Genomic DNA, 17,754 nt, shown 5'->3' with positions numbered 1-17,754 from the left:
AAATTAATTATTTTAGCTTTACTTAAAGGATTTTGTGTATTACATGCCATGATGGACCAAAATGGATTTTTAGTTATTTTTATTAGAAACAACAGTAACAAAGCCAAAAATAAAGGTTTAATTAAACTGATGGATAAATAATACCTTTTTATTTGAAAATACATTTACCAAAACAGTTAACTGACTAACCATCAAAAAGAAAACTTTTATATAAAACAACAGTGCAAACCAAACAATTCAAACTGGAAAAATAACAAGGTTGGAAGAAGGGTTTAAAATTGCAGGCTCATCTTCCCTCTGCCTCCTCCTTTATGCAGGGTATTGGGGTTGAGTGCTATGGCTCAAAATTTTCATGTATATTGCAAGGCTCAAAAATGCTGGCTCCCAGGAGCCAGTGTTCTTAGTGGGCAGATAATGGACCTGAGTGGAGAATGGCGTTTGGGACGTGTGTTGTGTGGGGAGGAGTAGCTGCTGGTCCCAGTAGCCAGTATTGTCCAGATGCTGAAGGACATGCTGGGTCCCAGTTTATGGGACTACATGGCTTGCTGGTCTCGCAGGAGCACGACCTTCAGCCTCTGGACAATACTGGCTACTGTAAAATGTCCATGAGTTGCCTCTGTATCTGCTTGTCTTTTTCCATGCTCTCCTTGGCCATGGCAATTGTTTTCCTTGGCTACTGCCACAATCTCCTAGGAGAGCTACATTTCTTTCTCTTTCTGGATCATCATGTACTGCCTCCACCTCTCAGTCAGTGCAGTTTTTCTCTGGGACTCTGCTATGAGTTGACCAAACATCTCTTCCTGAGTCTCCTTTTTTGCCCCCTTAGGTTGGCTAGCCTCTCAACAGTAGATAGAGGCTCTGTCCTTGGTGGTCTGGCTATTGCAGGTGCTGCGGTAGTGTGTGTGGGGAAAACAGTCACTTATTGTTCATATTCCAGACAGGCCATGATAGGACCTTTTTTTTTTTTTTTTTTTAGTATGTGTATGTGACTTTACAGTCTGCTGCATATGCAATTTGCCACTGTGGCGCGGGGGTTGAGGATGGGGGGGGATGGAATTATGCTCCAGTTTTGGTTTTGCAGTTTTGTTTGTGCATTTGAGTTGCATCTCTGAGTTCGGAGGGGTTATGGAGGGCATCGGGGAGGCCAAGCCAGATAGTAATCCCCTCTGCATCCACTTTAGGCTGCCCTGACTCTTGATGACATTACACAGAGGTGGGTGATTAGGAAGCAGAGAATAGTCTTATTCAAAAAGCCAAAGGGCAGACCAGAAAGAGATGCATTGAAGTTGCTCACCAAGATGGTCCTCACAGAAGTGCTGCAAGAGTTGAAGGGCTTCTGAGCTATATTGGGGGGATGAGCATGCAGCCATTCCCTATAATGTGTGAACCAAAACTGAGCAGAAAAATAGGTAGAGTCCTGCAATGATTGTCAAGTAGAATGTACGTTACAGGACATTTAAATCTCATCAGGGAAAAGTTCTGTTTGCATCTTTACCAGGCGTGTGATGTCCATGTAAACTATGAACACAATCAAACTTCTTTCCCTCTAAATAATGTCTTAATAAACTGTTTCACTTTGCACAAATAATTTTTTCATTATTTGAATGTGCTGCAGGAGGGAGGGTGGGGCAGAGGCTGCAGCTGCGCCATGCTGCCAGCTGCCATTTCAGGCAGGCGAATAGGGCAGGACAGATAAGGGAATGGGAAAGGAAAACAGGCAAATGAGTAAGCGCCCTCTATGCCACGGTCTTGAAAACTATCAATAGTCATGGCTTTAGCATGAGACAGGCCAGTCGCTCATGTGGAACAGCCACCATTTTGGAAATATTGGTGGGGAGTGTGCCAAACAGCGTGGGCTGAGGGAGGGAGGGCAGGCACAAGGGCTGGATATTTGGAAGGGCTCCTAGCTCACGTTCATCTGAAATGGCTACCTCTGTGGGGCACTTGGAATAGAGTGTAGAAAAGCAATATAACACAATAATAGTAAAAAAATTGGAAGGATAGGTACTTCCCTTCCAAAGTTACTTCCAGAGAATCTGCCTCTTCAGTTCTGGCCTGGGTTTCTAGCTGGGACCTGATCTCAGCCAATGCAGGGCAAGAATTGGGGTACTTTGCAGCAGGGTATTATTGCGGCTGCATTTCCAACTGGCCAATGTCAGGGTCCTAAGTCCCCAAAAGATCATTGTCTCTCAGGGCACAGCTCCTCTCTGCCATCCTTCCCCACTCATCCTCCAGCAGGCCTTGCTGATTGTCCACAGTGGGCCTGAAAGTGTGGCCAGCGGGCTCTACATGGTGTCTTGGACAGGTTGTGCTATAATTGTGTAGGATCGTGTAAGTTCATCATAAAATGGAGAGGTCACATGCCCCTTGCCGAATTGTATCCTTTTGTCCCCCCCCCCCCCTTCAATGTACTTACTCCCAAGTTGCTTGATCTTTATCTGGCATTGGTTGGCATCCCAGTCATGGCCCCTCTTGGACATTTGCTTGGCAATGTCCATAAGAAGGTTTTTATTCAGGTAGCTGACCACAAGAGCTTTCTGCGCTAACACTTCTCCCCAGATAGCAATGAGATCCAGGGTCCCAGCACAGCTTCAAACAGCTGGGCACAGCATGTTGTGGGACTTCTGGAGCGCTATTGTGGTTGTATCACAAGAATGCTGATATGCTCGGATCCAGGAACAAATGGGTGAATTCTGGCTCTCTGCCAACCTTTATGAGGGAGGAGGGGATGTCCTGGGAACTTGACATCAGAGTCAGGGGAAGGCACGCTGGTGGACAGGCAGGTACAGTAATGGTTGACTTGCAAGGCACTGTTGGAAACATGGGGAAAAGGTGGTATGCAGCAGTTTTGTCCACATGAGCAGTAGACCACACTAATTCAATTTGCAGCAAAACCTAATCCACTTGGCAAGAGGACTCCAGAGTTCATGGCAAATGTGGAGTGAGTGCACAGTGGTGGATTATGTCGTGTGTATGCAAACCATTTTCAAACTGCATTCACGGCATTTGATCCTCTTTTAAACCCCTGTGTAGACAAGCCCAAAGCCAGGGATTCTCACAAGAAATTTTTTAGTGGCCTTAGACTGCGGCCACAAACTCTTGCTGGTGGTCGCGCTGACAATTTTTCCTAAAATACTTAATTAACTTTAGGAAAAACAAATAAATATGCACATATCCATGTCCAAATCATTGTAATTTATTTATGCTGGGTTTTTTTCAGACTCAATAATAAAAATAATGTACAGTTGTCTCTATCCTTTACTGGACCTAAACAGAATAGAAACAAAATAAGGTGCTTTGCAAGTTCTTTTCTTTTTTGTTGTTTCTCTTTGTTTTTTTGGTTGCTAGTTTGTTTGTTTTTTAGACTTGCTAGTCTGCTCCTGTGAAAACTGATATTTGTAGGTTTGTTAATATCGCTTTTCACAGCAGACTTACTCAGCCCTGGCAAGCCCGGGGACAAATCAAGCTCTGAATGGAGAGGTGGGTAGGGAGGCAGCTGTGGCCAGGGCGATGGAGGGCTGGGGAAGGCGGGGCCATGGGCGATGGAGGGGAGGGTGGTGAGCCCGGGGCTGGAGCCCAAAGCCCCATGGCCAGGGATTGGAGCCCGAAGCCTTGCAGCTGGAACCTGAAGTCCCATGGCTGGAGCTGGAAGTCCGAGCCCCACTGCCCCTCGGAAAGAGGGGAACTCACACAGGCTGCCTGCTCCTCTGGTGTTTGTGGCTCCAGAGGGGGGCAGGGCCCAACCCCCACTGGTAGCCCCAGGGAAGGGTGAATGCTTTGCTGCCCCCTCCTTCACCCCTCCCAGTCTCTACCCAGGAGGCTGTGGCCGCAAGAAAAAACCCTGGTGGCTGCATGTGGCCTTGGTGGCCACATTTGGGAAACGCTGCCCTAAGTGCATGTGAGTGTTTAGACAATACTTTTAACATTTCTTAAAATGGAGTGTCAATAATCCATTTTAGTCTAATTTATGAGCATAAATATTTTTAAATCACTGACCTTATAAAATTACTCGAAAACAAAGTTACCACCAGTGACAAACTGTAGTTAACAATTAAGTGCTGTTCCTCAGGCTGTCATGCATACAGCCACATATTTTAAAATCTGAATCTATTTAAATAGAAAGCATCATGGTGCACAACATACATTCCAAAAGTTACGCAAAGGGTTCCCTGGTGTAATCACTCTGAACCTCCCAAGGCATTGAAGGGATTCATTTGACAACTGTTCCCCACTATTTTTATGTAGTGAGGTTGATCAGTTTAGACTTACATTCCTAATGATTTCACACCTGCAATGGCATAATACAGGCACTTATTCTGCGGAATTTGTGTAGTATTAGGCTGATTTTCCCCATAATTTAAGTGGGGGGGGTCATAATGTGAATCTTGATTATTTGATTTTTGGTAGACAGAAAGATGGAAACATTTTTCTACCGAATAAGTGCTGCACATTATCTACATTTATCAGCATGCAGATGCTATTCAAGACTTATTTTTTAGAAACAGAGAATCCGCATTAGTAGATTAATCACTGGCATTGATTTTCCACATTGCATAATATCAAAACCTACGGCTTGAAAAGCCTTCTCAGATGTAATTTTTCAAGGTGCATGCTAAAGGATTAAAGTGCTAGCTAAGAGGACCTTCAGTCATTTAGTTTGATGCTGGATTGACAAACTTTACAGATAGAATTTCTCTACCCAGAGAACAGAAGAACCTTCATATATCTTTCATAAAATGAAATACATAAGCAGCCATCAGCTTGTGTTGACATTTGGTTACTACTTATCTCGGATGGATTTAAAACTAGTGCGTAAGAGGTGAAAAACTGAACTGGATATCACACTTCCCAACTTCATAGCCATCCAGTTCCGCTTCTTTGTTTTTTTAAACTTTTTGCAGCAGCTTTTAACAGGACCTCCTCTGTCATGGTAATTGTAGAAGACTATGGGAATGAAAGACTAATGGTACTACACTGGAACAATACTCTCAGTGCAGCCAAGTTTGATAAACTTGGCTGGAAAAGTGAAAATTTACCATTTTTAAAGGCTGACCTCATGATGATGTTCTCTTAACATTTCTTTACCAGAGTTATAACATGACACACATGTTGTTCTAATATAATATGAAATACACTGGCATCTTCTGAAAAAATGATACAGGGTATAATTTGTCTGTTGACTTTCCTGCTGACATAGTAAGTATAAATAACCTCCCTTGGAAGTATCTAAGAGATTAGGATTTGGCTAGAATACCCCATAGAGTATATATGCTCCATGCTATCGCTTATTACCTTCTAGATGTTAGGGGGCTTATTCCTTCACCCACTCACTTCCCTGGTCCATCTCGCATGAACAGAGAGCAACAATACCCGAAGTCCAAAGGTGCAAACAATTCGATGTTTATTGGGGTGAACTTCCAGCAAGCATGATTCCAGTTTCCTTCCTTAGTATCCTCCATCCCAGCTCTGACACCACAGAGCCTTACACCTGTGTCCCTGTTCCCATTCCTGCCCTTAGCCAAACATGATTCCAATATCCTTACCCCCATTCCCTGTTCCCATTTCCCCTTTTAGCAAAACATGATTCCAATTTCCTTATCCCCATTCCCTGTTCCCATTTCCCCAACCCGCATGCCCACCCCCACCCCCCTACTTCCTGATTGACTGCAGACTATATAATAAAACTTGACTTCTGCTTTGCTATACCTTAACCAATCACATTCCTGAAATTTAACTAACCAATCCTAACATATTGTAACATGATTATGTACCCAATTATATCCCACCACCTTAATTAGTTTACACCCAGCAAAATTAATTATACAGCAGACAGAAACAATCACAGAACCAGACAGAGATTGTACAGACAAACAATAGCAAAGTGGGAACTATAATGACAAAACAATACAGAAGTGAGGATTTCACATCCCAGCTATTGATAAGTGAGTTCTTGCCAGACAGGATGCTATCAAACTAAGTTTCCTTTTACATTTTCTAGGCACTTCCCTTTCTCTGGAGGGGATAGGAATACAATCCTGTCCTGATAGTGTCTAACAGCCCAATAGCACCTTATTTCAGTGTGACTAGTTTGGAATGTGAGGATGTGACTGTTCGCTTCCTAGCTTATGGCTGCCTCTGCTGCTTAGCTAAAGGCCTTAGCCTAAGAACAGGGCCTCAGACTGTCACAGTAAGAGAAGGCCCTTACACCAGCAGACAGTGATTTTGATTCTTTCTTTTATACCTCTATAACTAGTCAAGTGATAAGAATACACCTAAATTCTTAGAGTATAGGCCTTTACAGACAGGCCTGAGTATCTATATCCTAACACTAGACATCTCAGGATTGCCCAGTACTCCCTAGTTTGATTTCATTGAGAATTTGTCTCAATAAAGCTAAAGGCTGAATTTTACTATTTTCCCTACAAAGGGTCAGATTCTTTCCTCATGCCCCATTCAACACCACTAGACTCAATGAGATTGTATATCAGAAATCAAGGTAGAATTTGGCTCTAATTCTTTAAGGAATATAGTTGGGTTTAGATTTTCCAATGTGCATTATTTTGTATTTACCAATGTTGAATTTCATCTGCCATTTTGTCACCCAGTTTTATGAGATGCCTTTGTAACTCTTTGCAGTCAGCTTTGGACTTAACTATCTTGAGTAATTTAATATCGTCTGTAAATTTTACCACCTCACTATTTACCCCTTTTTCCAGATCATTTATCAATCTGTTGAACAGCGCTGGTCCCAGTATAGATCTTTGGGGAACTTCTCTCCATGGTGAAAACTGACCTTTTATTCTTATCTTTCTGTCCTATCTTTTAATGATCCATGAGAGGACCTTCCCTCTTATCCCCAGAGGCTACACAGACCCAAGTGGCTTGAAAGCACAGGCGATCCAAGGGTTAGGCTCATTAAAGCTGACTGGTGACCATCCACTGAGAGGGGGACTCAGCCAGGGATGTAATAGTGGCCTTTCCTTTCTGTCCACGTAGCTGAATCTCTCTCCAGACCCTCCTCATTTCTCATCTTGACGACTGCAACATTGTCATCTCTGACCATGAGAAATGCAACTATGTACAATTTGTATCCATTTAAAACGCAGCTGTAAACTTCATTTTCATGGTTCATCACTTCAACCATTCCACACCTCTCTTGTATCCCTACAATGGCTCCCCCTTTTCCACCGTATGAAACACAAAGTAGTCATTTTCATTTTTAAGTCCTTCATGGCTTATTCCCCGTATCACCAGTTATTTTGTGTACACTATCGAGATATCGGTCCCCATCTCTGCTCTGCTAATGATGCCAGCCTTTGTTGCCAATTTCTTAAATTTTAAAACAAGCATTTTACACTCTTTCTTCTGCTCCCCCATGCATGGAAGGAGCTCCTCTGAAACACTCATAAAGTCACCTCATTGCCCTCTTTCATATCCCATCTTAAAATTGTCCTCTGCTGTGATGCATACAAAGAACTTGTTAGTAGTTAGGCAACTGGTACATTTTGACTGCTCTTCTCTTGCTCAGTAATATTGTCTTGTTGCTACCTTGTGCTCCCATGTTTGTTTGGTGTATCCTCCAGTTCTCTCTTGTCTTATATGTAAACCTCAAGCTCTTTGTGTTTGCACAGCACCTGATACAATGCTATTAATACCAACCATGGGAGAGGTCTTCCTGAAAAAAGTATACTTCTGCTACATGTTACTAAGAGTAGAAACCTCACTCCAGAGGCAGAACACACAAGTCTGCATGTAAGAGACAGCACTGATAGTAGTACGGAGAGATCCCAAGACAGCCTACAGAGCTACAGCAACCAACCAGATATCCTGAGTAGACACAGTAGTTATAGAAGCCTAGTACATGATTCCGTTGCAGCACAGCACATAAGTGTTGAGACTGAGGCCAGCCTCATACTGATTACATTACTGATTACATAGCAGCTAATGTAGAGATCATTCTAATGGAACAGATAAATCAGTGTTCTGCCCTGTTCTGAACATAAGGTTGCACAGGTTTTTCTTTTTTATTTAGAAAGGATCTCTTCCTTACAATTTGCGGTGGGGGGCAAATGGGTTTTCTGGACTGAAAAGTAAGTAATAAAGACAACAGAATGGTGAATGAAATATGAATGGATGTGAATTGGCATGTCTTTAACTACCCTTTCTGAGTCCAGCGTTCCTGAATAATTTAAAATTCTTTTCAGGGATTGAGTATATTCAGAAATCTTCGCAGCTATGCATAATGCTCCACATCAGTCTAAATGCATTTATATTAGCACAAGGCTTTTTACCCAGGCAAAAACTATTAATACAAAAATATGAACATTTGCATTGAGCCAGGGTTGCAAATCAGGGTTGCATTGAGCCAGGGTTTCACCAAATTTTTCTTAATATCGTATCACCATCCCTACAAGCGTTGCTTATAAAACTGAGGGAAGATTTAGATACATTTTGTATAAAAATAAAATCACTTGAGCCCCAGTGATGTTTCAGCTGAGCTGCTTTAAGGACCATACATAGTATCCAAATTAATGTTTAAAGATTAGGCCAATTTCCATTTTCTTCAGATGGAGAGAATGAATTTGTTATACTTTAAACTAGTTTCGCTTGACAAATAATACTTAGATCAAAGCATTTCAGATCAAGGGTGGGAAAAACTTAAAAGGTTTTTAGGATTAAGAACTGTAGACTTTTTTTTTTTAAGTTGCAGTGTTCCATAAAAAGCTCTAACACAATTTTGAAATAATATTGTTTTGAAGCATGTTTTTCTAATTAAATTAATTACTTTATAGCTTATGCTTTAAAATAATTTTAATTTCATCACAGTCCATTGGTTGAAGGGCTGTCATTGGTCTTGGTACTCTTTATCCTCTCTGTTTCAAAAGGAGTTGACACATGATGTCTTTTCTAGGACTTTGACTTGGTGACCACTAAGGCATGAGGCATATGCAATCCTAGAAATGTAGGGCTGGAAGCAACCTTGAGAAGTCTTTTAGTCCATCCCTACATGCTTATGCAGGAAGGAGTATACCTAGTTCATCCCTGACAATTGTTTGTCCAACCTGTTCTTAAAAACCTGTAGCGATGGAGATTACATAATCTCCCTTGGTGTTACCTATTCCAGAATTTAACTATTCTTATAGTTAGAAAGTTTTTCCTAATATCGAACATAAATCTCCCTTGCTGCAGATTGTCCTACCTTCAGTGGACTTGAAGAATAATTGATCACTGACCTCTTTATAACAGTCCTTAACACATTTGAAGGCTGTCCCCCTATAGTCTTCTTTTCTCACACCTAGTTTTTTTAAGCTTTCCTTATAGATTGTGGTAGACATTTACTGATATTTGTAAATACCAAGGCTCAGAGAGTAATTGGTTAGTGAGGTGCAGAGGAGGTGGTCAAGGTCACCATGTTGTACTGCATAGCTTTTGTTTCACTTAGTTTCATTGACCTATCCCGGCTAACTGTTTTAAATGATTTCGGCATCCATGCAGACAATAGCTGTACTGGGTTGACTCAAGATCATATGTCTGATATTCGCCTTTCCCATCCAGATTGGGGCTCTATCCGTATAGGTGGCATATTCTTTAGATATTGGTTTTGAACTGAGTTTTTAGAAGGTTGAAAAGCGTCCTGATGTGGTCCAATTAACTCCTTCTGTTTGACAGTAAAACATACTTTTGCCCTTATCATGGGAGAAGACTTATTTTACTGGTCTGCTCAGGAAGATTGAATGACCTGATGGTACTATCTAGTTTTCTAAGTGTAAATGTGTTATAACTGATGTCCATGCCTGTCAGTATCCTCAGAGTTCTATCCCTATATGTCATCCTCAAAGATGGTTTTTATATCCAAATTATCTGCAAAAGATGAACCATCTGGGATGAAGATGAGAGCTCCAGTGGTAAAAATCACACTCCAAGTCTGATTTCAGCCTAGAGGGATTTTAAGGTTCTTTGCCATATCTATATTGGAGGCATAAGGGAGATAGTCTCTCTCCCCAGGACATTCTTAGTATGTAGAATTTGGTTTCTCCCCCATCAGAGCTAGGGTCTGTACATTTTTAAGGCATGGTGTAAGGCCTCTCTCTCTTCTTCCATGCTTTTGCTTAATTAAGGTTGATTTTAGTGACGGGAATCCCATAGTTTTGCAACAGTACAAATGTCTTCTTAACACTTTGTACAATGCTCAGAAACTTCAGGCACTTTTATAAGCAAAAAATGGTTAAATAAGTAACTATAAGAGTAATGTAAAAATATGAGGAAAGGAAAAATTAGGGTGAATATCACAAAATATTTGTTAATGGTAATATCTGTTACACTGTGAAATAGCCTTCCGAAAGGACGTAATGAAAGTCCTAATCTCTTGGGTTATTTAAAGCTGAAAAAAGCAAAAACCTTGGAAAATATTCTTTAGGGAACCATACTACATTAATTTCCATTGAATAGACAAGATGACCTCTAGAGAGACAAGGTGGGTGAGAGAATATCTTTTATTGGACCAACTTCTGTTGGTGAGAGAGACAAGATTGTCCAAAATGGTCCAATAAAAATATTACCTCACTCACCTTGTGTCTCTAATATCCTGTGACTCATATGGCTACAATTATACTGCATACAAGATGACCTCTAAACTTTTCCATTTCTCTGATTCAAAGACCCTATGTCCCAACTCCCTGTTACATATCTGTTTTGCTATTGTGGTTTTGGCCCTTCTTTTCTTCTAGTTGATTTTTTGTCCATATCCTCCAAGTTGTGTCTAATGCATACAGTGAGCTGTAGAGCCATATTGAGCTTCTCTGCAGGTAAGAGTTTAGTAGCTCCAGAGACATGCCCACTGATGGAAACCTGGTAGAGTGTGTTACACAAAACTGCATTTTCACTATATAAATTTTATATTTATATATTGTGCTCTTGAAATACTCCTTCTCCTGACTGTATAGAGAAACTCTGCAAGACCTGGGCATGAAAGAAGCAAGGAAAATCCAGTCTCTGCAACATAATGGTCAGAAACCAGATAGTTTTGTACCATAGACCAAAGGAACTCTCTCATCAAAGGCTTCATATTGATGTTCCTAAAGCACTCCCCTTTCTAACTCTCTAATTTATATATTGTCTGCCACAGACACTACTCTACAAATTTCAGTGAATGTGCAAGGAGCACACTTGTTCTTATCTTGCTCAGAGGAGGGAAATCCATTATACACCACATATACATAACTAGTCATGCAGAAGATCACTTAACACTTTCATTTGCTCTTGGTATAATGATGTAGACTTGACTGGACAAACAGAAAATCCCTTGGATTTGCAGAAAGATTCAATATGCTATCACTGTTCTGTTGTGCTGCAAGAGGGCAGAGGAAACCTGAAACTTATGCCGAGGATGAAATTCTAATTGAATTCCTTCCAAAAATTATGTATCTTGTAATTAATACAGATAGAACAAGGTTTTGTGCAGTCTTACTCTATGACTAAGAAGCTACTCTATTAAATTCTTATTTTGTGTTCATTATTATGGTGTCTGTGTGCCTGGAGACATTTATGTATTTCAGCTACTCAACATAGTGAAATGACTGTGTATCACACCACTCCTCTAACCCTTCCAGTAGTGAAATGGTTGGCTGTTTCGGTTACCTACCATCTAAGTGTCAGTTATGCACTAAGTTAAGTTTATCTGGCTTAATAAGCAATCATTTCCATTTTCTCCCTTTCTCCTCTGAGTTGCTTTGAATGCCAATAGAATTCATTTTGTAAATTGTGTGGCTGAGGAGCATACTGTGACATTTCTCTGTTATTTCAACATCATGTGAGCTTACCTAGGAATTAAACAGTTCATAAAATCCTTTAAAATTATAAAAGTGAAGTTGGAAAAGTTACAGTTAAGGGGATTGGATTGATGAGAATTTGGAACATAACATTACTGTGTCATTTTGAGTATGTAGAGTTTTTATTCTTTAAGCATAAAGGACACACAAATTGTCCATGAAATTGGGCTTTACGATTTTTCAACAAGCCAAACATTCAATGCCTGCAAAATGTAGAAGAATTTTTTGTGATTGTGCAAAGATTATTGTAATGCTAAAATGTTCTGGTGCTGTTACAAAGACTAAGGCCTTTTTCAGTAGCAGGAAGCACCTGCCAACTTCACCTATTGAGTTGACCACTCAGTGATTACTCTTTATTTGTCTGTGTTCCAAGATATTGTGCTGCTTCTATATGAAGTGTTAATATAAAATAACCATTTTAATATAAGACGCTATGGTTTTTGGTTGTAGGAGAATCCAAATCCTCACATGGCATTCCAGAAAGTTCCACGGCCCACTGAGGGATCCCATTTACGAGTTCATATCCTTCCTTTCCCCAAAATTAATGACAGCCGGGTTCAGGAACTAATTCAAGAAGGCCTGGCTAAGAACCAAAGTGTACCACCTGCTGCTCGGGTAGAAAAAAAGTGTGTGGTTCCTCCTGGTCCGCCTGTTGGTATGTTGCATTGTTATCTGCCATATATTTATGAGTCCATATTAGCATGAGTGGAAACATTTACTTTAATTAAAACATGTTTTAATGGGGTGTTTTACTGAGAGATGGGGGAAGGCAAGAAGGGAATTCCTATCGTAATGAATTGAACATATCATTAATATATCAAATTTGTTGTTCCCAATTCAGCACTTATATAGCGGGTCGGTTTCAGAATTTATGTAAGATCCATGTGCCATTTCAATACCTTTTTTTTATAAGAGCTAGGTATTATAAACTTTCTCAGAACAAATGCAGATAAAAAGTTTACCAAAGAAATGAGGAACTTGCCTTTATCTGATTGAACTATAGATTTTCCAGTGTACACCTTTTTAATATTAATTCCCCTTCCTCATGTTGGCTATGTCAGCACACATAGTAGCTCATTTTATGTGTATGTATGGGGGGGGGGAGAATGTGGAGGGTATATTCTGCTCTCACATCCGTGGCGTTCTCTCTATTTTTGATGGGGGGAAGGTGGAGGGAAAGAGAGAGAGCAAGAGAACGCTAGATCTTCTATCAAATAATCTCTAGAATTCAGCAAATCCTAGTCTAGATAGGAGAACTGAGTTGTAAACTTGCTTTTCAAGTCATAAGATCCTTTAAATGCTTGATTCTTCTGAGGATTTTTGTTATGGAGGATCCAGTTTTGTAAATTCTTTGAAACAGCTCTAGGTTCCTCTACTTTAAGGAACCATATATTATTTAATCAGGTTATTTAGAAGGGTGGTTCTTAGCACAATATACACAATGTTCATTGGACTGTCAACAGAAAAATCTGAAATTTGTCAGGGTTCATTGATTTGCACATATTTGAGTGTAAGAATCCTCATGTGAAAATGATGAATTACCCCCTTTGTTTTAGTAGAAGGGTGCGATACATCAGGTTTCATGCAAGACTTGAGTGTCTGCTTTACACTTGTTTCAGTGTACATGATAACAGAAGTAATAGATAGTGAACTATCAATTTATTTAATAAATCATTCTGTTTTTTTAAAAACCAGGCAAATATGGAACTATGCAGTTGCTTAACCTACAGCAGACTAAAAAATAAGACCTGTTTTAATTAGCCATTGCAGTTTGTTGGATTTAAAACTTAGGAGACATAACAGATATGGTTGTACGCTTTTGCAGCAAGGCAAAACAAAGATGCAAATCATGCATAACAAAGAGGTTGTCAGAGAGAGTATAACTTTAGGAAAGTGAAATTACAAACAGAAATTTGAAGTGTTTCTGTCATACTGAGTTTGGTGAGTGTAAAAAAAAAAAAAAAAGTATGGTTAGCATTGTGAAATGGAGCCGAAGAAAGGTTCTACACAAATTTATTATCAGCTGGCCTGGTAGCACCTCCAGCATGAATCTGTGTATGTGGACAAACCAAAGAAGAGAGATTAAGATGAGGAGTCAGGAAGGGCAGAAATTTTTTAAAAAGACATATAAGTTGAAATAATTAAACTGTTGTACTCATGTAACTCTGTGATTTCCATCCCTGTACAGTAAGATGAAAATAAATGACAGGGTCATGGAATTCACTTTTTTCATGCCATATTCGTTAGGATAGTGATCTTGAAATCCAAACTCAGTTAGTATGTTAATACCATTAATTTAGTTTTACAGGTTGGAGTCTGGTCGTCTATATGAAACAGACAAGCAAATAAATACTCCACTTAAAATTCAGAGCACAACCACCAGCAAGCCAGCTGCAGGCTGTTCTGCATAAGGGTAACTGAAGAAAAGCAAGACTGAGCAATAACTTGTTTTTAAAGGCTACTTAACAGTTTGTAAATTCCTTCTCATATAAGCCTAATAATGACAAACAACTAAGCAAAATAAAATTTAGACTTGAAGCCATGTTAGGATTTTTCTAAAAGTACTGTCTAATTACTATTTGTGGCTTTTACAGAGAAACTGTTTCTCATCTGTGTGTACTTCTCTTTCTTTGTTAGTTTCCATAATGGAAAAGACCAGTACAGTTTTCAACAGTGCACAGAGGCTGGAAGTTGTTAGAAACTGCATCTCATTCATATTTGAAAATAAAATTTTGGAGACTGAAAAGGTAATAATAATAATAAAAAAGTTAACTCTCCTAAATAAGCATTTACTGCCTACAAGTTAAACTAGCACATGGTAAGTGACTGACTGACCTCCTCACAATCCCTGTCACGTTTCTTGTCATATTTTTTAATGTTCATTATCTGTTCAGTCATTTAAATGAGTGATAGTGGTAAGCAGTATAACCACCAAGGGGTCTAAATACAGTACCATATGGTAGTGTGCAATTGCTCCCTCTGAAGACCTGTTTTTAATGTTCAGTATGCTCGTTCAATTTTTGGCTAACCATCCAGAGATTATTCATCACATATTATTTTCCATATGGGTTTACAAAAAAGATCATTGAGAGTTTCAGCCTAATTGTTCCAGTTGTGAGGCAAGTAAACAAAATATAGGCATAGTCATTTAATCTCATTGTTTGCCAACAGGTGCTCTGTTGAACTTTTCAGTTAAGTTAATTCTTGTTTGTTTTAAAAGTGATAACAGAATTTAGTGCAATGTGTAGAACACAAGACATACTTAACTATTTGACTGACTCATTTTTAGTAAAATCCACTAGTAACTTGCCACAATTGTTATCCTTGATAGTTTTCTTACTTCTGCCTTTCAGATGTGGCCAGCTTTTGTGGATTCTATCCATGGAATTTTACAACTATAAATTCAACAGCATATCATTTATTTATTTTTTACAACAAAAAGCTCAGGACAGAAAGCCAAGTGGATTGTCACCTTGATCCAGAAAACAAATTAGAGCTTTAATTCTACTATTTTTTTCAGTTTTACCACATATATAGTGGTGAAATCCATGTGATAAAATGAATTCTTAAGTGTCTTTGTCTCACTTGCATTGTGACCACAAATCCACCTGTTTTGAGACTATTTCGAACACTCCAAACCTCTAAGCAACTTCAAATGGGTGCATTTAAAGGGAGTGGGAAAAGTTGAACTAGAAATGTTATTTCTCACCCACTCATTAGATTTGGTGGAAGTTGCCTTTCAAATTTCACAGATCAGTGGTTCATGCCAGACAGTATTCAATCCTGAAATAGGAACATAGATTAATGATGTCAGAACTCATCAAGGCTGTAAAATGACATATTAGAAGTGAATTTGTAGATATTATGTCTGGAAAAGTTATTTTAGGAAATTTGTAGAGATTTCTAAAATTTAACGATAAATTTGCTCTCGTTGGAGATGAGATGAGTTCATGTACAGATGAGTTCATGTAACTAAGATGAGTTCATCTTAGTGATAGATGAGTTCATGTAACTGTATAGATGAGTTCATATAACTAAGTCACTTGACTTTAGTAGTGGAGGGGTATGAAGGAATCCCAATAACATTCGTAATAATTTTTCTAAGTATTTTTAAAATAGTTTTTCCATAAAATATATAGTTTATTTAGAATGCATCATGGCATGGTATAAAGATTTTACTGGGACTTGTTTGGGATGATCTACATCCGAGGAAGTGTAGCTCACGAAAGCTTATGCTCAAATAAATTTGTTAGTCTCTAAGGTGCCACAAGTACTCCTTTTCTTCTTATAACATACTAGTGGCTCCACTGCTTGTGAATAATGTGTCCATCCCAGACTCATGCTGAAAAACTTTATAACTCACTATATATCAGGACAGATTCTCAGGGCCTAGCCCATCATATGTTCTGCTCTACCAGAGGGACAGAGAGCCCTCACTCTCATGCACAATAATCTTCTGACTGATTTGTTTTGTTACTTATCTGTATTCATTTTTTCCCACTTTGGGATTTAGCAGAATATTTCTGCAGTTTATTATTGGTGTATATAAAAAGAGCAATCAGAGCTTGAAAGTCAATGCCTGGTTTAGCATAAAATCAGTTATCATGAGAATTTGATGTTCTGGCTCTGGATTCATTTGGACATTTAATTTGCTGTTCTTATTCTTGACAAAGAATTAATGACAGCCAGTATTTCAGTGGCATTTCAGATCATTTTAATGAGGTTAGGATTTCTTGTCTGCAGACTCTGCCCGCTGCGTTGAGGGCACTAAAAGGAAAGGCAGCTCGACAGTGCCTGACACAGGAGCTAAGCCTGCATGTTCAGCAAAATCGGGCAATACTGGACCACCAACAGTTTGATTACGTAGTGCGGATGATGAACTGTACCTTACAGGTATTTTATGCTTCTTTTGGCCTCCTTTCCCATCCCTCCCTGGTTATTTTAAAACAGCATTGGTGGGGAAACAAAATAGGGTTTGATCAGGTGGCAGTGCACGATAGTAGATTTAACAAGTGTTACCTGTCCATAGAGTTCTGAGACCTGTAGAGTTGAAAAGATAACAAGCCAAGATCCACAGTGCTCTGGCCAACTACATCTATGTAGTATTTGGAAAGTAGTCCATAGTGTTAAATCTCCTTTCCATTCATACTGTCGTATGCCATTCAATTTTTTGTTTTCTTTTGAAAAATATTAATTATTCCATTAAGCATATTGCCATCCTTAAAGAAATTGCCTTTTAAAAGTGTTTCAATTGATTTGAAGCTCAGGATCTGTCTATTTGATGCTATTTCTGTTGAGAACCTAAGCTTGAGTATTCTTTACTGACATTTTGCATGGTGAAATTCAGTGGTTCTGAGAAGTGCCATCAATATGGACAAAAGCATAGACCATCCGTTATCAAGTGAGTGGTGCCAGTTGATCGGTTCAGTATCAGTTAGAGAGTTCCCTTTCACTGTAGACCATCAATACAGAAATGGATTCACTTGTCTCACTTGCCAAAGACAACTTTAACAACAACAGTTTATTTTATCTAATTAATGATATTGTGTGTTACATAGCAAAAATTTACTTATTGGCGAGAGAGAAAATTTTGACTCCATTATAAAGATGACAGCTTTAATTTGGTTTCAGTTAACTAGTAAAAAGCAATTGGGAGACTGGTATTCATGCTTGTCAGTGGTGGGACTTTAGTGTTGGAGGTGAGATTTTAGTGTTGGAGGTGCTCCCTACAGCTATTTATACCTTGCTTTTGAGATAATTCTAATGATATTTTTTTAAAGTATTCCGTAGCCAAAGTCTGACCAGCCTATTCCAGCCAAACTAAAGTAAAATAAAATAAAATAAAATATGTAGATCATTTTGGCCTTCATTTGAACTATTTAGTCTGCCTATGCACTGGCACGTACTTGTCAGAAATTGTAGGTCT

General features: G+C 39.2%; 1 protein-coding gene across 4 annotated transcripts in view; it reads left to right on the top strand.

Annotated features, from left to right (window-relative positions):
• The window catches only part of SBF2 (SET binding factor 2), a 563,151-nt gene that overhangs the window by 355,568 nt on the left and 189,829 nt on the right, over positions 1–17,754 (top strand). For all 4 annotated transcript variants that reach the window (XM_074955034.1, XM_074955032.1, XM_074955033.1 and 1 more), the window contains exons 14-16: positions 12,279–12,483; positions 14,466–14,575; positions 16,572–16,721. In XM_074955034.1, coding sequence (XP_074811135.1) covers positions 12,279–12,483; positions 14,466–14,575; positions 16,572–16,721 — 465 coding nt within the window. The remainder of the gene's footprint in view (positions 1–12,278; positions 12,484–14,465; positions 14,576–16,571; positions 16,722–17,754) is intronic.

Source organism: Natator depressus, chromosome 6, assembly GCF_965152275.1.
Source record: "Natator depressus isolate rNatDep1 chromosome 6, rNatDep2.hap1, whole genome shotgun sequence".
NCBI classification, from domain to species: Eukaryota; Metazoa; Chordata; order Testudines; family Cheloniidae; genus Natator; species Natator depressus.
Note: the sequence above shows the minus strand (reverse complement) of the source record. Positions and strands in the feature narration are given on the sequence as shown.